This window comes from Bolinopsis microptera, chromosome 10 (genome assembly GCF_026151205.1).
Source record: "Bolinopsis microptera isolate Bmic1 chromosome 10, MBARI_Bmic_1.0, whole genome shotgun sequence".
Classification (NCBI taxonomy): Eukaryota; Metazoa; Ctenophora; class Tentaculata; order Lobata; family Bolinopsidae; genus Bolinopsis; species Bolinopsis microptera.
In genome coordinates, this window is record NC_087081.1 from 13,359,051 (window position 1) to 13,379,664 (window position 20,614).

Below are 20,614 nucleotides of genomic sequence, written 5' to 3' on the forward strand. Positions count from 1 at the left end.
AATCAGTTAATCAGGCTACCGGGGGGGGGGGGGGGGGGGAGGAGCTGGTACATGTGTTCTTAGAATCAGTTAATCAGGCTACCGAGGGGGAGCTGGTACATGTGTTCTTAGAATCAGTTAATCAGGCTACCGAGGGGGAGCTGGTACATGTGTTCTTAGAATCAGTTAATCAGGCTACCGGGGGGGGGGGGGGGAGCTGGTACATGTGTTCTTAGAATCAGTTAATCAGGCTACCGAGGGGGAGCTGGTACATGTGTTCTTAGAATCAGTTAATCAGGCTACCGGGGGGGGGGGAGCTGGTACATGTGTTCTTAGAATCAGTTAATCAGGCTACCGAGGGGGAGCTGGTACATGTGTTCTTAGAATCAGTTAATCAGGCTACCGGGGGGGGGGGGGGAGCTGGTACATGTGTTCTTAGAATCAGTTAATCAGGCTACCGAGGGGGAGCTGGTACATGTGTTCTTAGAATCAGTTAATCAGGCTACCGGGGAGGGAGAGCTGGTGCATGTGTTCTTAGAATCAGTTAATCAGGCTACCGAGGGGGAGCTGGTACATGTGTTCTTAGAATCAGTTAATCAGGCTACCGGGGGGGGGGGGGGTGGGAGCTGGTACATGTGTTCTTAGAATCAGTTAATCAGGCTACCGAGGGGGAGCTGGTACATGTGTTCTTAGAATCAGTTAATCAGGCTACCGGGGGGGGGGGGGAGCTGGTACATGTGTTCTTAGAATCAGGTAATCAGGCTACCGAGGGGGAGCTGGTACATGTGTTCTTAGAATCAGTTAATCAGGCTACCGGGGGGGGGGGGAGCTGGTACATGTGTTCTTGGAATCATTTAATCAGGCTACCGGGGGGGGGGGGGGAGCTGGTACATGTGTTCTTAGAATCAGTTAATCAGGCTACCGGGGGGGGGGGGAGTTGGTACATGTGTTCTTAGAATCAGGTAATCAGGCTACCGAGGGGGAGCTGGTACATGTGTTCTTAGAATCAGTTAATCAGGCTACCGAGGGGGAGCTGGTACATGTGTTCTTAGAATCAGTTAATCAGGCTACCGAGGGGGAGCTGGTACATGTGTTCTTAGAATCAGTTAATCAGGCTACCGGGGGGGGGGGGGGGAGCTGGTACATGTGTTCTTAGAATCAGTTAATCAGGCTACCGAGGGGGGAGCTGGTACGTGTGTTCTTAGAATCAGTTAATCAGGCTACCGGGGGGGGGGGAGCTGGTACATGTGTTCTTAGAATCAGTTAATCAGGCTACCGGGGGGGGGGGAGCTGGTACATGTGTTCTTAGAATCAGTTAATCAGGCTACCGGGGGGGGGGGAGCTGGTACATGTGTTCTTAGAATCAGTTAATCAGGCTACCGGGGGGGGAGCTGGTACATGTGTTCTTAGAATCAGTTAATCAGGCTACCGGGGGGGGGAGCTGGTACATGTGTTCTTAGAATCAGTTAATCAGGCTACCGGGGGGGGAGCTGGTACATGTGTTCTTAGAATCAGTTAATCAGGCTACCGGGGGGGGGGGGGGGGAGCTGGTACATGTGTTCTTAGAATCAGTTAATCAGGCTACCGAGGGGGGAGCTGGTACATGTGTTCTTAGAATCAGTTAATCAGGCTACCGGGGGGGGGGGGGGAGCTTGGTACATGTGTTCTTAGAATCAGGTAATCAGGCTACCGAGGGGGGAGCTGGTACATGTGTTCTTAGAATCAGTTAATCAGGCTACCGGGGGGGGGGGAGCTGGTACATGTGTTCTTGGAATCATTTAATCAGGCTACCGGGGGGGGGGGGGAGCTGGTACATGTGTTCTTAGAATCAGTTAATCAGGCTACCGGGGGGGGGGAGTGGTACATGTGTTCTTAGAATCAGGTAATCAGGCTACCGAGGGGGGAGCTGGTACATGTGTTCTTAGAATCAGTTAATCGGGCTACCGAGGGGGAGCTGGTACATGTGTTCTTAGAATCAGTTAATCAGGCTACCGGGGGGGGGGAGCTGGTACATGTGTTCTTAGGATCATTTAATCAGGCTACCGGGGGGGGGGGGGGGAGCTGGTACATGTGTTCTTAGAATCAGTTAATCAGGCTACTATGGATTTCAAAAGCGGTTTATGGACTAATAGACCACTTTTGCACTGGTAACTGGTCTCACATAAAAGAAACGGATTGATTTCATGATGCACAATGGAACACTAGATGGGCCCGCCTTGATGGCTGACGGGAGGACGATGATCGAAATTATTGACAAACAAACACAACAACAAAGGTGGTGTCAGAGGTTGAAAACTTATACTTGGAAACTTACTTATATTTGGAAACTTACTTATATTTGGAAACTTACTGTTACATAAATATATAGGAGAAAAAATCAATTTTGATTGAAAGAAGACGGAAAAGAACATTCAAATCAGACGACAAAGTTAAAACAAACCTTCTCTAGGACAGTTAGAAAATCAGTCCTCTCTTTCAGCAGTTTTCTTTCGTCCACTCCCAGCAAGTTCTCTGTCTGTTTCTTAAATTAAGATTTTATTTTTAATTCTTATACTTACTATTATTTAGGTGACGTATCAGTTTGACATGCGTGACTGATTTTAATTATGCTATACTTCCTTAACAGCTTAATGTTACAGCATAGTGAGTTAAAGTATGCTTATCAAGCGGAAGAAGTCAATAAAGTATTGATCTAAAGATTATGGTTTCACGGAAATAAGTCTTCAACTTTAAATGAACAGTCTTCAAAGAATTAACATTTATTTTTAAACTCAACATCTCGATTCATACGATGTTATTGCTAAGAAAGAGAGGAAAACAAAAGTAAAGACAGGAGAAGTAAAAATCGAGTCAGTTTCCATAAATAAAAACAGACATGAAACTCACAATATTTTAGAAATCATCTTACCCTGAGCTTCTCTATGACCAACTTGTTCCTGAGGGTTAGATTTATAGTTAAAAGAGAAGAGAAATGATTTAAAATCATATGATTATTCAAGGAATTCAGAGATAACCGCTTATCTCTGATCAATTTGGCTGTCAGTGCGATGAGTGTAGATATGACGAGATGACAACCTTACGATAAGAATGATAAATCACGAATAATTTGGGGGCGTGAGAGAGGGGCGCCATTTTCCCGAATAATTTGGGGGCGTGAGAGAGGGGCACCATTTTCCCGAATAATTTGGGGGGGCGTGAGAGAGGGGCACCATTTTCCCGAATAATTTGGGGGCGTGAGAGAGGGGCACCATTTTCCCGAATAATTTGGGGGGGGGGGGCGTGAAAGAGGGGCACCATTTTCCCGAATAATTTGGGGGCGTGAGAGAGGGGCACCATTTTCCCGAATAATTGGGGGGGGGCGTGAGAGAGGGGCACCATTTTCCCGAATAATTTGGGGACGTGAGAGAGGGGCGCCATTTTCCCGAATAGTTTGGGGACGTGAGAGAGGGGCGCCATTTTCCCGAATAATTTGGGGGCGTGAGAGAGGGTCGCCATTTTCCCGAATAATTGGGGGGCGTGAGAGAGGGGCACCATTTTCCCGAATAATTTGGGGGGGGGGGGCGTGAGAGAGGGGCGCCATTTTCCCGAATAATTGGGGGGGGGGGGGCGTGAGAGAGGGTCGCCATTTTCCCGAATAATTTGGGGGCGTGAGAGAGGGGCACCATTTTCCCGAATAATTTGGGGGCGTGAGAGAGGGGCACCATTTTCCCGAATAATTTGGGGGCGTGAGAGAGGGGCACCATTTTCCCGAATAATTTGGGGGGCGTGAGAGAGGGTCGCCATTTTCCCGAATAATTTGCGGGGCGTGAGAGAGGGCCGCCATTTTTCCCGAATTTAAAATCGTCGTACCTATCATTTGAATGTAGTTTATCCCGGCCAACTAAACGCGAAAAAATATATGAGGTACAAAATGAAGTCAGGGAATTGCTTTTGGGTGGGCCAAAAATGTGGGGTGGGCCAAAAATTCAGCAAAGACGACATATGATGGTAGCGTCTATCATGGATTTTCCACCTTATGAAATGGATCTTCCTGCAATTTGGAGATCTGACAAAAATTATATCCTTGACCAAACCTTTGACAATGTTCTGACTTAATCCGGGACTGATCTTATCCCAAAAGGAACCCTAAAAACCATTAAATACTACGTAACAACGAGTATTGATCGATAAATCAGATCGTACCGATTTATAAAAATATAGGTAGCTGTATCAGATAACTTTAAACACTCACCCAACCATGTCCTACTTCCCCTAAGACCCAGCGAGAAATTTAACCTAATTTATAACATGTACATGTAACATTATCGAAAAATTTTACATCTTATCGTTCTTATCGTGTGGGCTGATATGATTCTGAGTCACTCTGCGTTCAAAATTACGGCGACTCTCGAGGCGGTCGGTTGACGATTCATGACCGTTATTTCTGGAAAGTGGAAGGAAAAACTAGACGTTCGAACGTAGAGTGATTCAGCACACTCGGAAGTGTATAAGCAGAAGTTGCAGTGAAATTCAAATGCACGCAGCACGTGTCAATGTTCGTGCAGCTTTTTTAAAGCTCGTGCCGCACGCTTGATAGCAGCTATGTAACTCTACGCGCGCGCGCAGGATGCGTCACACTAGATGATAAAACAGAGATTTTGACACACATATTATTTCCGCGCGCTACAGTAAATACCTCACAAATTCTTTCCATTCTACCGGAGATCTGAGTCAGAACTTGCATGCGAACTTCTTTAAGATCGTACTTGTTAATTGACTGAAATAGCGGGGTACTTGCGACAACAAACAAACACCATCATTCAGAGACTTTTTCCAGTATACCAATGGACACACCTAACGGAATGAAAATATCTCCAAAGTTCCAACCAAATCCGAATTATTTCACCTTAGAAAATAAAACCTCTAACCAGTGAATCGCATCTGAACTACAATAGAGACTTGACCATGTTTTGTGCACAATAAGAGGCAAGCAAGAATGATAAACTGTCATTATGTTTGAGTGCAAGGCATGACATTTAGCGCGCACGAGGCCGAGGTAGGCGGCTCCACATTGACGAGACTTCTCTCGTAGGATTGCTACAAAATAAACATTGCTATGTTAAATGAACATTTATTGAGTAAGAGAAATAAATGCGGCTGCATTTAGAGGTGTCCTTACTTATGTTTCAACTTTCAAGTGCATAAGCGGTTTGAGTGGTTAGGTAATAGCTAAATGCAAAGGTTTCTTGTGCGGAATAACTCTCGATTGGATGTGTAACTTAGCGACAGAGCCGGATTTATTAAAACAAATGCCCATTTTGTGGTGATTTTGTCTAAAATCTCTGTCTACATCATCTCCGGGAATAGTAGAGGGCTAAAAACATCTCTCCGCCAACACAATTCACTATTTTCTGTAAAACATGCGACCGCCCTTTGTAACGCAGTCAACCTACCTGCAATAATATGCAGCAAATTATTAACTTTTACCTTATCGGAGAGACACACTTTTATCACCTCACATGGATGCTGCATTTTATGCTTAACAACGCTGAATAATTAAGCAGATAGTTTAACAGATGATAATAATGGAGAGAAACGCTTGACAATAATACAATGCTGATCGGATATAAGTGTTGGGGACGACGTAAAAACCATCGTGTACTAACAAATTTTTTGTTAAAATTTAAATTAATCTCGATATGTTGTGAGTTTTTGTGGTCGGGTCACGAAAATATTCGTGTAAAAGCGCAAGTTGAAGGAGATGGCCGTTAGTAACTGAGTATTATTTCAATGTAACAATTAATTTCAATAATTTATCAGACTTTCTGGTAAGAAGCATTGTATGAATAAAATAACAGATTTTATATATGATCAGGTTAGTCGCACTAAAGCAAGTCTATTGTTATATCCGATCAGACGAGAAACAGCTAGATGGACAAGTTTAATTCTGATAGATTCGACCCGGACACGCACAGATCTTTATACACCATTAATCTGAATAGGGGAGATGCCATTCTTATCATCTTGATCTTGTATTTGTCATGGATTGGTCCACCTGATATGGTCAGGTTAATTGGGTGCATTATGGTATTCCACCCATTTGTTTTACTTTTTAAACTGTTCCATGGATTTCACAAGTTGCTGCACTGAATATTCTGATAGGTAATGGAGACAAGATATTACGATATGCCGGGCCGAAGCTTAATCACATGGTACGTCTAAATTTGTGAATTTAACTAAAATTTTAAGTCTCAATGTACTAGCAGTGTTGTGGACTTGATTTTCCACTTAAAATACTGCTCCTTACTAAGTTAAAATGCTCAGTGGCTCACTGTCCATTGTGTTTCTATCCACTGGAGTCGAGCCAACATCACCACTTTCATGACAGTATCAATCCTTGAGCAACAATCCCGAATACACAAACCCACACAGTCAAGTTTCAGAACGGCATTTAGAGCTTCCTCGACCCTACGTGCTTAATACGGGACTAAAGTCATTATCACAGCGATCACCAACCACCATAATACAAAGGTAAATGGAGGTCGTACCACCTGAAGCAGCTTCTTTGTTCATCGTCCTGCATTCCGAAATACCGCGACTCGTCCCGAAATCTCAGAGTCATCGTCCGGTAAAAACTTACAGGGGCTCAGGAAAAATACTTCTAGAGGGTAATGACTACTGATCAGAATTTACCATAATATCAAGCCACTGATGCGGACAGAGAGATAAGTTATATTTGTTTATCTCTTTGCTTATCTTGTTTACATATTTAGTAGAATACCACCTCTTCGATAATACATGTACTTAAACCTAAAATGATTGGTCACTTTAATGCGAGTCAAGTACTTTAATAACATATTTCGAGCAAGAAGGTCGACTTGCTTTGTTTTTCGAGAGCAGTATTTATCAACATTCAAGGAATTATAAATATTGAAACGAACGAATTACGAAATTTTCACTATCAAACGGATTTTGTCACAGTCCAAATTCGTTGACCGCCATAAATAATAATGGATAATCTATCTAGGTATGTGAGATTCAAAAGATTAGAGAGTTATGGAATACGTTTCACCCTTGAGATATTACCTCATGACTAGATATATATAAAGAATTGATATTTATCGCTGGCGAGACTCCGAGACTATACAATCATTTTGTCTCCCTTCTATTATATAACAACCATTTTGTCGGCAATGATACTATATACGTGTTTTTGGTATGATTGTTTGCACAATAATAGAAACCAAAGTTCTATTGAAAGATCTTGAGATTTCAAGCTCCAGTCCAAATCAATCATTCAGTGAGCACTGGTGACTGGACATTGGACAAGATATATTTCTATGACATTACATCATACATCGTATTAAGACGCAATGAAACTACTATTTTACTATAGTACTACTCAGTAATAGCAGCAAATCTGGGGAAACTTGGTGGACATAGACTTTTTTCACACAATTTGAGTATGTTGACTTCAACATGATGTTGCAGATCATTGTGGTTAATCTCAATGATGGAGTGATGTTTTTCTGGTGCACAAAACACTGCAGTACGGTTATGTTGAATAATTGTGGTTAATGGATCCTCTATGTGGTCACTATGGTGGTTAAAATACCAGTTTTAGGGTTAACCACCATTTTGAGGTATGATATTACGAACTGAGTAGTCAATATATCGAGATCATCTCATGGTGCAACTACTACAAAAGTTTTCAAACCTTAAAATTGGGGGCATTTTGTGGTCCTAATGGTGGTTAAATTGAAGATGAACGGTGAGCTATAAATATTGCTCTGATTATAGATGTATAGTGGTGGTTGTTCATTTGTGCATGGATGATAATTTTTATCACAAATGTGCAATTTAATAGTATGGTTGATTTGAGGTGGTTAATATTCGTAAAAAGCGCTAAAAAGACGGTGAAAATGTCAAAATTTGTTGTTAACAACCAATCAAAACATTATTAATGATTTTAGTCAACATTTTTTGGTCAACAAAGAACATTTCAAGGGTCTTGATAAAAGTTATCGAGAAATATTGTCATAAAAGTGGTTAAAAGGGCTATATTAACATATTACTTGCTAGGCTGTTGAACAAGGCATCTATTAAAGTGAAAATTAACCACAGTATGAACTTGAGATAATGGTTTGCTATCTAATTGAGTGTATATTTGTTTGCATATGCATGATTGACCCCAAGTTCATGTATTCCGATCAATGTGCAGCTAAGGTGCAGTGGTTAAAATGTCTCGAAAATACTCTATATTTGCACTAATTAACCATTTTTAGAGCACATATTAGCTTTGTAAAGCACCAAAATGTTCTGGGATTTTTTTCGTTGCACTAATATGAAGCTATGACATTTTTGGACCAACCAGCATACCGTCACATATATTGTCCCTTGAAACGTTGACAACTTGTCGCTCTCCTCGGCAGCTCTCTCTCTTAATCAAACTTAGTCAAACACGCAATCACCACCACCAGCAGACGCTCACTGTACAATCAAACTGCAGAGTCATAGGACAGGTGGCACAGGAGCCTATCAGGGACCAGTATCATTTGTCAGGCGGTAGGAGCGGCCCAATAGGAAGTCAGCTGCCCGACACCCCCCACCGCACATTGTATTAAGCTTAATAATACGGGAAGGAGTCGATTAGTGCTCTGAGCAACTCTGCCAAAAAATCAAAGACAAAAGAGGATACAAGTTTTATAGAAGTGGTAGATATAACATGGTGGCAATGAGAGATTTCTTCTGGGCTTCAGACTATAATAATAGCGGGGAGTTTCGGACCACAAATGCAAATTCTGGATGATAACCTATGTACTTGATCTGCGGGTGCAGGATTGCAGGATAACAGGTCACTGTTCTGCTATTTAGATCTACTAGCAGGAACCCGTATAACCCTAAAATGGTGTCACGACTCAAGAGACTAAAATAATTTTATTTTGATTACCGCACTATATAGTGACAACACTATATAGTGACAAGCACTTTATAGTGACTTGTCACATGTGAGACGGCTCCAAATTTACCTAAAAGGATGTGACCCATACCTTCAAATGGTAAGGTCGCGTAACATCGGAGACCTACTGGACCTGTGTTGTTACTGGCTGTCTGGCTCGACTGGTGCTTCATGAACAGACAGTAAAGAACTCTCCGAACCACAACCACGATGAAGAAAGAGCAGAGATCTTGGTTCATCCAAGAAGTAAAGAAAAGTAAGGAAAAGTCGATATAAGATAAACTTGTCACTATATTAGTGTTGTCACTATATATTATCTATTTAATTCGTTTTTTTGACACCACTTGGGGGTCCAACTTTGGGGCTCTAAAACTTCTATTTCTTGGCCAATTTTTTATTTTTTCATGCTGATTTGGAGGCCATTAAAGCATTTGGCCCAGTCAAAAAAATTTTAAGTTGTATATCTTTAACGGTTTTTGCGGAAAGTAGCGTTAAAGTTGATGCCGTGGTGTCAGTAAAATGGCACGGATAAACATATATCGTCTCGCTTTATATATAGTAAGATAGTACGTCGGGAGGGTAATCTTAAAAGAAGGACGATCTTACAATAAGCACAAACGTTTGTGCATTTACTTATGGCACACCCTGTAAAGCATCATGGCAGATCTCATTATCCCACCTTGAGCAACGAGAGACCTGACAATACCAACCATGATGCTGGGACGGCACTTCACCGTCACAACTCCTGGAGCCGATAACACTGAATATAGAAATTCACTTCAAAACACCATAGACAACATTACCAGTGAAACGATCACCTGCTACACTGACGGGTCACTCACAGACTCAGGAAGCGGGGCTGGCTATATCATCACAACTGACAACAATAACACCACCCTTGAAGAAAGATCATTCAAGCTCCCTGATTATTGCACTGTTTACCAAACAGAGCTCACCGACAGCATTGAATGAACAATCAGTGAATGAACAATCAGTGAATCCACTTTGAAGTGTCCAATTCCACAATCCTACATCAAACGTCAAATCGACAACAAAGTCAACAGACTGAATCAGGAAACTTGGTTAACTGACGGTCCCAGACACACCAAACTGAAACTCGGCCACAAGCACGCTAACATCATCAAAAACCTCAACACTACACTCAGCAACAACAGAAAAGATTACAGAACTGCAGTTCACCTCATCACGGGTCACTGCGGCTTAAACAAACACCTTCACACCATTCGCAAATCAAACACCAGTGCTTGTCCTATGTGCGGCGACGGAGAGGAAACTGTCTCACACTTCCTTGGACAGTGTCCGGCTATTGCCTAAATTAGAGGTCAATATTTCCAGGACTACTACCTCTCTGTCAATGACATATTCGACAACCAACACATCACTACGATTGTCAATTTCGCAAACCGCACCAAACGCTTAATTGTGCCGGAAGAGCTGGATCAGACCGGGGTGACTTAAAGTATTATCTCATATGATGTCTCGTCTTGTTTTACTTTTCCAAACCCAGCTGGCACTTAAGCGTATCATTTTGATTCATGTCACTTTTTACACCATCCTCCACCATGCCATTCACTCTGATTTCACCGGCAACCTTCCCCAGGGTTGCCACACCCCAGAGGTAGGCAGAGCATCTCAATGCTATCCCCTCGTGGGCTATGTTGGCCCAGCCTCTCTTTTACAATTTTTTTTTTAAAACCCTGTAAAGCACAATTGCTACATTAATTACATAATTACATACATTTTTAACTTACTTTTCTAACTCGGAGGTCTTCATTTCCAGCGTTTTTCTTAGTCCCTCTGCCTTAGTGTTAGCTTCTGATAAACCTGCAGAAATGTTCACTTTATAAATCAAGATTCAAGGAGCAAGGTCGGCAAATAAATGTTCACCCTACATTGTGGAACAATAATCTTGGGTACTGTACCAAATTTGTGCAAGTCTAGTCTACCCCACTCCATTAACTACAATCCATTCACTCCATTTACCACACTCCAGTTGCCACACTCCATCTACCACGCTCCATTTACAACAATCCATTCACTCCATTTACCACACTCCAGTTGCCACACTTCATTTATCACACTCCAATTACCACACTCCATTTACCACACTCCAGTTGCTACACTTCATTTATCACACTCCAATTACCACACTCCATTTACCACACTTCATTTACCACACTCCATCTACCACACTCCATTTACCACAATCCATTCACTCCATTAACCACACTCCATTTACCACACTCCATTCACTCCATTTACCACACTCCAGTTGCCACACTTCATTTATCACACTCCAGTTGCTACACTTCATTCATCACACTCCAATTACCACACTCCATTTACCACATTCTATTTATCACACTCCATCTACCGCATTCCATTTACCACAATCCATTCATTCCATTTACCACAATCCAATTAGGAACCGACCGGAACGGCTTTTTTGCTGCCGGACCGGACCGGACCGGATCTCAATAAAAAATCCGGCAAGCCGGACCGGACCGGACCGGATACCGGATTCGGGCTCTTATTTAAAGGCTCGCCGGATTTTACCGGATTTCTAACACTTGCTGCACGATAATTTCGAATATAGTATCTAGATATATATTATACCATGTCGTTAAACTAAGGAACAACAAAATCAAACTCGATTTCACCCCCTGACGAGCTGGCGCCTGTGCGCCGTGCACGTGCAACAAATATAGCAATACTCAGACTGTCTGGCGTTTGTGCGAGTATCTAAATTAATCCGCTGAGACTTAGTGTCTCGTCTAAACTGCTGTAGGGCGACAGTCAGCCGGGGATCGCTATAAGGGGATGATATTTTGATAGTAAGATAGTAGTAAAGTTAAAAAAATATAAGTTCACTCGATAAAAATAGGAATGAGTTTAAAATCCGGTTCTGGCTAAAATCAGCATTAAAACCGGACCGGACCGAACCGGATCAAAAACGGCCGGATACCGGACCGGACCGGACCGGACCGGATTTCCGGTCGGTTCTTAAATCCAATCACTCTATTTGCCACACTCCATTTGCCACACTCCATTAACCACACTCCATTTACCACACTCCATTTACCACACTCCATTTACCACACTCCATTAACCACACTCCATTTACCACACTCCATTTACCACACTCCATTTACCACACTCCATTTACCACACTCAATTTACCACACTCCATTTACCACACTCCATTTACCATACAAACTTACTCCGTGAGGAGGTCTCCAGCGTGTCTTTCAGAGCAACTAGTTCGTTTTGCGCTTCTTTAAACGACACTTCCAGCCGCTTTGTTTTCCTGAGAATAGATTAAAAATTAAATGGAGGCCAAAAATTTCGTACGTGGAAGTTGTTAGGTTCAAAATAGCACCATTTGTCTTCAAGTGCCTTAATCATTAATAACATAGCCCCTCAGTATTTACTTATTTACAAGGCCACATCAATCTAAAGATCTAAGGCAAGTATGAAGACCATTAGACCAAGTTCCAGACTAGATGATGACTTTTATTTGCTGAAAATTCCTCCTGCACCACAAATGCTGCATTTATAGACATAGAAGTGCATAATCTGGATATTTCCATACCAACTCTCGCTTGAATAACTTAAAAGCACATAGAATTTATTATTTATTTATCTATATTTATTTGCCTACTAATATTTTTTGTCATCCTTGCGATCCTTGTGGTTTTATTCATAGACAAGGGGCTAAAGTTGATAAATGACAATTTAGGCATCGCTACAAAAATACATATTTAACATTAACAACAATGGTTGGCAGCATTGGCAATGCTTATTACTTGATCTGCATATTTAAAGTAAATTTCTTGTACGACTTGCAAGGTGTAATATCTTATTTAAGTAGAAGATACTTTATAATAAGATTAATTTAATATCAACTTCTCTGCAATATCCAAATTCTATGAATTTGTCCTATTAGTAAGTATGGTATTACTAGTAGTGTCAAGGGAAACTTATTTTATGTTGATGATGATTTAATGATTTGTCGCAATGATGATTTACATCAAATCGTCAATGCTGCAATTCAAGTAGAATAGAGACAAATATATCTTTTGACGGATACCCAAAAAATCATGAATTATAAAGGATAATTGACCCACTCCATATCCCATAGTCACCGCTTATCTATCTTTACTTTCATTATAAATAGTTTGTTTTATGATACGACAGCAACTTTATTTCTCTACTTCAGTAAAAGTAATTAAATGACAATTATTCACGACATCATGTCAATGATAACTATGAGGTTTGCGGGAAGACAGTACATGTTGATTGTTTTTGCTGACTTGACCGCCTTGTCAAGTACATAATACTGTTTACAAATAAACACGTGCGAACTGTGGAATGTTTACAATACGTCACGTACGAACAGTGGAATGTACTGTATTATTGGAGAGTTACGGTTTCAAATCTTTCCGAAGAATGGTTAAAATGGATTGTTTTGAAGCTCCACACAGGTTTGTCAGAAACATGCTCACAGAATATACTCGAGGATTACACTGTCAAACTTAAAAGGGTAGGAGAAAAGCACACTTTACAACACTTCTCAAGTTTGTATGTGACAGGTAAATGGTCATGGCCCGCTCATGAAAATAGCTTATAAGATTCCGTACCGATCACCTTCTTTTGTCATAGCGGAGGGAAAATAGGCTCAAATAGGGTATGATGATTCTACTTTAATATTGATGTTCTGGAACAATAGTTTTGATGAAATGGATAAGTGGCGACCTAAAGAAATAAAAACAGGATCTTAGAGTAGGCTGACGGAAATTATAAAATTCATTACCCGTAGCAAGATCAGTCGTACGCTTTTATCTTGTTTAATAGCAGAGGTCGACTCTTAAATGCGAATACAAAAGAATTAACATATTATACCTCTCTCAGATCTGATAACGCTTCAAAGTAATTGTTGTTTTATTTTATTTTTTAAAGACCGCTTGGCGAGCGTCCTCCTTTGGTGTACTAAAAAGTCAGAATTTGTCGCCCACCAAGCTCTAATAATTGATTTTAACCATCACAATAATATCTGATAATATTAATGGCATAGCAAAAACGATGGTATCCAATAATTCAGTAATACTTAATTATTCATTAAATCACTGTACTCAACAGAATTCAATATGTAAAAATGTACCATTAATAATCTAGGCGCGAGTCAACATATTGTCATTACTACAATATGTTATTTCAATTGCGTGCAGAGTATTTTATTTAAGATTTGATTCATAAATGTTTTACAATTTTAATTATGTACTAATAAAGATACAAGATAATAACCCATTACTAGGGACGATAGGGTCGTTTACGAGGCTACAGAGGACAAACCAAAATACTAAACGCCACTAATCTTTAGCACACATGCTCAAAACTTGTTGGGCTACATTATTGACTTTCCAGTCGAGACCCAATCAAATAATTGGGCTAATTAGTCGTCATAATTGGAAAATATTACACTTAACTTCTTGCCTTGATTGGGACATTAAAACTTTATGTAGGCTTATTTGTTTGAGGACAAAATAGTTGTGGGCAACGATTTCCTAGAGACTTGTGAAAAGCCCGTGATAATCAGATGTTCAAAAACAAAGATATACTGTTTACTAACTGCGGTCGCAAACGACCCACTCGTCCGGGTCGCAAACAACCAATCACGGTTTTTACTTCTGAAACAAAGACGTTAGGATAAAATAAAAACTGTAGCATAAGTTAAAAGCATATGGCCAATACTGTGTGACTCTAACTTTTTTTAATACAGAATTTGGGTCATTAACGACCCACTCGGCTCAATCAGCAAGTGATTATCATCATAAACGTGCTTGTCAACACGTTGCCTCCTTCAGATAGTCCTATCAAAGTCGGTAACTTGAATCAAACATGGAGATCTAAAAAGGAACTTGCTATTACTACAAATTAAACAGTTTACACCACAAAATGTGGAAAATGAACTGCAACATTATTTCTATGAAGTTTATACGTTGGTGCTGGTAGACTAAAGTATACGAGAGGGTGATGAGAAAAATCTGGTAAACTATTTAGATATCAATGACCTCATCTGTAGTGAACAGCATAGAATTTGACCCGGTCGGAGCTGCCTTACTCAACCATTTTGATGACATTCTAGATTCTCTTTTAGAATTTTTTGCCTTAATTTGTCCCGAAAGAGGTAAACTATAAATCGTTTATACCAGACAGTATAACTTTTGTTCGTTATTTGAGATAATATTTCAATTAAAACTGAGCTTGATACTGTTTTAAAATTACATTTTTTCATCAAGCTAATGTATCTACAATGTTTGTATGCACTCTGAATAAGGCTGCTATCGGTAAACACGTAACATGAAAACTCTCATGACTGACGTGAAAACTGTCATGACCTCTAAACATACTACGTGACACTGACTCGACTCGTGAGATTTGCCACGGCTCGAGTCACGGACCGTGATTTGCCACGGCTCGAGTCACGGACCGTCTGTTTCGAGTTCTGACCCTAATGTACTGCTGTTATCCGCATTAAAATCTCTCGCTTCCGGCCTGATCGACAGTTGCTTTCATGCTGCAAAGAATTTAAGTTCAATGAAGAGACAGAAGGATCAGCATATTAATGCGCTTTTTAGAGTTGTAGAGTGGAAACAGGTGCATAGCTACGGCTTGCTAGCTATTCCAAAATAAAGATGGACCATTATCTTCAGGGCATATCCCTCAATAGCCAGCACATAATTAATGGTTATCACTTCAGATCAAATGACAATCAAGCCTTATAAGGCTAACAATATCCCAGTTAATATCGTATTGTTTGTGTATTATTGTTATTGTCTTATTGTTACATAATTGAGTCTTAAAAGCATCTGAGAAGGGGTCCCACACCTACAGTATCTCGCTCAGTGTACCCAGCTTCAACTGGAAAACAGAGATTGCTCTATTTTACACACCTACAGCATCTCGCTCAGTGTACCCAGCTTCAACTGGAAAACAGAGATTGCTCTATTTTCAGAATATCACATCCTCCTTCTAAGGAGCTGCCTCTGTTTCATTGAAAGATCCCTCTATATAGTTTCTCTCTCTGTACTTTAAAACATACTCCTCCCAACTATTTCATCATTTCTCGTCATCGTGTGTATTATTGAACCTATTTTATTAGCCGAGTGAGATAAAATAAAGCTCCTTACTCAAGGTCATGCAGCACTCATCTTTACACTTTTTTATTTATTTTTATTATTCATCTTTACAGATCTGAATTCTAATTGAAACGCACCAATCAAAATCCAGCAACGACTAAAACCTTTGTGATGTAACATACTGAAGTTAAGAACGTGCTTCAAGAGCAAACATTGGTTGGGGAAAGTCTTTGTATGAATTGCGCAAGTATTTTTGGTACTTTGATAAAGGCTGTGGTGCTAGATTTAGGGGATGAGACACATTTATTTCGCACCTATGGCGCACATACTAACATACAGGTGTAATATCGAGATATATATATTGTATTGACGTTCTCTTCAGACGTACTTTCTTATTATGAAGAATGAACCAGAAAATCGTCAAACAAAATTAAGCACGAACCACAGCACAATGCAATCCTCAAAAAAAAACGTTTTTAGTCTACAAAAATTTTAAAAAGAGTGTTTAGGATACATATCTGTAGATTAAGAGCGATCAGCTACATTTAGTTGCAGCCCGATTCTCATTAAGATGTCCCTTTTACATATCCAAAACTTGTGGGTCTTTAACTTATAGCTGCTGGTCTTCTAGTTCAAAAAACGGCCGAGAAACTTATGCACCGAAGCTCCATTCCCATATTTGATGGATGTTATAGCTTAAGGAATATTTAGCTGAAAGATTTGTTTACAGCTAGATGTTCTTTTTACAGCTATATTTTGGAGGTGTCGGTGACTTAATCAGGACACCATGTGTCTTTTTTGACACTAACGTATGGAGGTATGGGCAACAGCAAGAATTCTAGATTACGCACAACAAAAAAGAGATATTTTTATACTCAATATATCATGTATCATGATGTATAACCTGCGACGGTACAGTGCATTTATAAAATCATGCAGTAGGTAAAATTCTCATTCGTGTACATTTACCTTCAGCGTATCGAATTTATAGTAATTAACACACCTGTGGTGTGGCATTAATACTGTTGCCATGGTAACGTAACAGATGACACATAGCAACAGAGGCCAGAGTTCCTGGCCAGTTAATATCCAACTACAAATGTGATTAAACGTGATTAATGATATGTTAATCACATCATGTATACATGTCACATCTCACAAAGCTCATGGGGGGACCTTAAAATGGGACATTAAAATGTTCATCTTGTTTATATAGTTTCTCCCCTTCTCCTCCCATGGACAATGACATGGTCGTAGGAGGCACAGAGCATATAATCTTATAATAGGAGGGAAAATGTCATTAAAACCATTAGATGGTGGGGTTAGTCAAGTTTATTGGAGAATACTCTACAAATAGTATAATCTAGCTGAGTAGCGAGTAAATCTCATCAATGGTTCTCATCAGTCATAACTCTTTCTCATTCACAGTGATTTGATAATGAAGATAACAAATCTAAATATAGTTTTATTGTAGCAACGACTTCAACCTGTATTTTGGAATTTGGAAGTTTATAGACCATTATATAAGGTGAATGAGAGGTAATAAGGCCTGTTTAGTGTTTAAGTAGTTATAGAACAGGCATGTTACCAAGTGCTCAAGTGTTAGGGCCAATAGTAAAAGAAAAGTCTGGCAAACAGCCAATCCTGTTACATTCTGTAGGTCACGTGACGTTCACTTCGCTGTTAACCATGAAACCTGACATCACTGTTAGACCATTGCTAAAGTATAACAAAAGGGTAATGAGGGAAATGTGCACGTTTCATTTTATTCTTTTTCAGTAAGCGTGGTCTTTATGAAGGAGTCACATTGTTAAAATATCATTACAGTTGAAAGCAGTTGTTAGGTCGTCGCCTGTTTACAGTTGTTGCTGCTCATTAAAACTTTCCGACCTCCAGAAAATTCCTATTTGCCATTTATATTAGTCCTTATTTAGTCCTTATTTAGTCCCAGTCATATTGTTAGTCGTTAACGTTTCGACCGATTAACATTTAACTCGCGAAAGCTATTATCTGTTTAGTAATCATAACAATAGTCTAGCATTCTATCACTGTTGTAAAAGTTTGACAGTATACATTTTTTATTCACACTCTGACCTGAGTTTAGTCATTTTCCGATACGAGATTGGGGACGGGTTCTATAAACAAACAAACATACATTTTTTAACAACTTAAGAAATTTTTCAAAACTCTTATTTGAGAACTTGTTTTAAAGTAAAACTCCGTCTCAAGTTCTCACATCAAGTTATTTTATAGCGATAGATACCAATCTGTTGAAGAATGAAGCAGCTGATTTTGTTTGCTCTTTTCGGGCTAGTCGCCAGCGATGTTAAGATAAACGAGCGTGCAATTGTGATGGGAATTGCAGGCGGCATCTACGACGGAGAATTAGATGTACCGGAGACACAAGAGGCGATAAAAGAGGCCCTGGGGGAGTTCAAGAGACGAGCTGATAAACTTGGTTCTAGCGAAACAGTGATAGTGGGGGACGTGGTCGAAGTTAAAACCCAGGTTGTAGCCGGAATGAGGTTTATCATCACAATACAACTTGGCCTAACCAGTGACGCGGACTGCCTGGCTAAATCTGAGAATGGTTTTGTTAGCGCCGAAGATTGCTCTGATACCAAGAACCTTGGTTTACACAAGATGTCGATTATCAGTCAGCCCTGGATGGACATTAAATATCTGTTTAATGAGTTTGAAGATGTCGAGGGCCCTGAATTGGAGTCGTTATGGGAGGCTGGAGCCAACTAGATGCTCTTAGTTACAGAAATGAAGGGACCTATGTTTATAAGGTGTCAAGAGACCGAATTCAGTAGTTTTTGCAAAATTTTGTTCTTCGCATTTCGTAAGAACGCACTCAGTTACTTTGGACTAAAATGATAAATTTTAGAAATTGTAAGAACGGTTAAATTATTTATTTTGTTTGCTGCAACTTATCGTTTTTCTTCCAGGTCAGGGTTTTCCTTGTCAACCATTTTCTTATCAACTGTATCTTCCTCTCATGACAAAACTCTAATGGTACCTAACTGGGGACACCTGTTCTCGAGAGCTAAAGAGTCAATATCAGTACTATATATGCTTGACCATTACATAACTATTTAAAGAAGCTTATTTGGACGCAAATAGATTTTTATTTAAGGTGAAATGTCAGCCATTAAAAGCTGTTCATTTGTACGACTCAAATCATCAGACCAACCCCCAAGGGAATTTGAAACTGTAATACTAATTTACATCAGGTCACATTCACAAAATATCATTGAATTTAATAAATTTAGTACAGAACCCTGTACCATAATAGGTATTCAATTTTTTCCTGAGACGCATATTTCAAGTCTACCACTCATATTATTATATTTGTAACTCCTTAAATTTTGGATATGTATCATAACGAGATACTCCTGTTACAACGTACGAGCTACGTTTGATATTTACAGCTATTCATTCAGCCACACGTTAAGGTATCCGATTATATTTGTAATAGGATCAAGGTCACGCACCTCTCGGTACGAACTCAACATGCACGTGTCTACCCTCAGTGTAGAAAAGGTAGCTTGAGAAAAGACTATCCTTCAAAATATCAATTAAGAAGAGAATCTATCTAGCCACTTCACTACTTCACTACCCTGCCAACACAAATGTAGTGTTGTTAACTGTTTTTACAGGTGTTTGTTACAAGTATTCGTTGCAACTGTTACCAGCTGCTCATACTGTATAAACAGTGGTCCTCGTTTTTTCAGAAGCAATGTGACGTCTTCTCGAACCTTCTCGAATCAATTGTAACACATTAGCTCTAAAAAGTTGCATTTTCTTCGACCTGTAGACTCATTAAACTATGTATGGAGTTCTGCGTTGTAAATAGAATTAGTAGCTAAGGATCCATTGGATCTTTGCGATCTCCTTGGTCGACTCAGCCGAATGATAGGAAACTTGATCGAGGGTTAAATGAGGAGGGGTACCTGTTAAAAGTTCAAGTAACTTCCTAGTAGTATTAACTATATTATTAACCATGATGGCTTCATAGTAAATTACTTATTGCGAATACGTCATTGTTGTAGTACTGTTTTTCATCAAACTTTTCAACAAAGCCATTTTCCATCCCAGACTCAGAACTCATAGAGATTTCAAAACATTTTGAGGATCTGGCTCACGTTTTTATTTTCTCACAAAAGATTTTAATGGTGTGAATTGTAAGAAAAAAGAATAAAGGCGCTATTTTTGACGTTCTAATAAATTGAGAAACATTACGAACACCTCACCTCTTATTTTCTTTGTCTTTCAGCTTAGTACTGTAGCCGTCCATCAATGCTCCGTGAATGTTCGCAAGTTTGGCCAGCGACACGTTTGCCTCTTGTAACGCTCCCCTGAGAATATTCAAAGATAAAAAGTCAAGATAATTCTCAGGTTGAGAAAAGGGTCCAAGCTCCTAGGTTAAAAGAATGAGAGGGAGAGTTAATATATGAAAGCAAATAATATAAAATAAGGTGCTCTGGCGATAACAAAAGGTAGTGGATATGGAGCTAATAAAGTAATAAGAGAG

The 20,614-nt window shown here is 39.8% G+C and overlaps 1 protein-coding gene across 6 annotated transcripts in view; it reads right to left on the reverse strand.

Annotated features, from left to right (window-relative positions):
- Positions 1-20,614, reverse strand: part of LOC134821821 (girdin-like) — a 54,664-nt gene that overhangs the window by 31,379 nt on the left and 2,671 nt on the right. For all 6 annotated transcript variants that reach the window (XM_063832615.1, XM_063832614.1, XM_063832613.1 and 3 more), the window contains exons 6-10: positions 20,334-20,438; positions 12,160-12,245; positions 10,690-10,762; positions 2,888-2,915; positions 2,420-2,500 (exon numbers count right to left, since the gene is read on the reverse strand). In XM_063832615.1, coding sequence (XP_063688685.1) covers positions 2,420-2,500; positions 2,888-2,915; positions 10,690-10,762; positions 12,160-12,245; positions 20,334-20,438 — 373 coding nt within the window. The remainder of the gene's footprint in view (positions 1-2,419; positions 2,501-2,887; positions 2,916-10,689; positions 10,763-12,159; positions 12,246-20,333; positions 20,439-20,614) is intronic.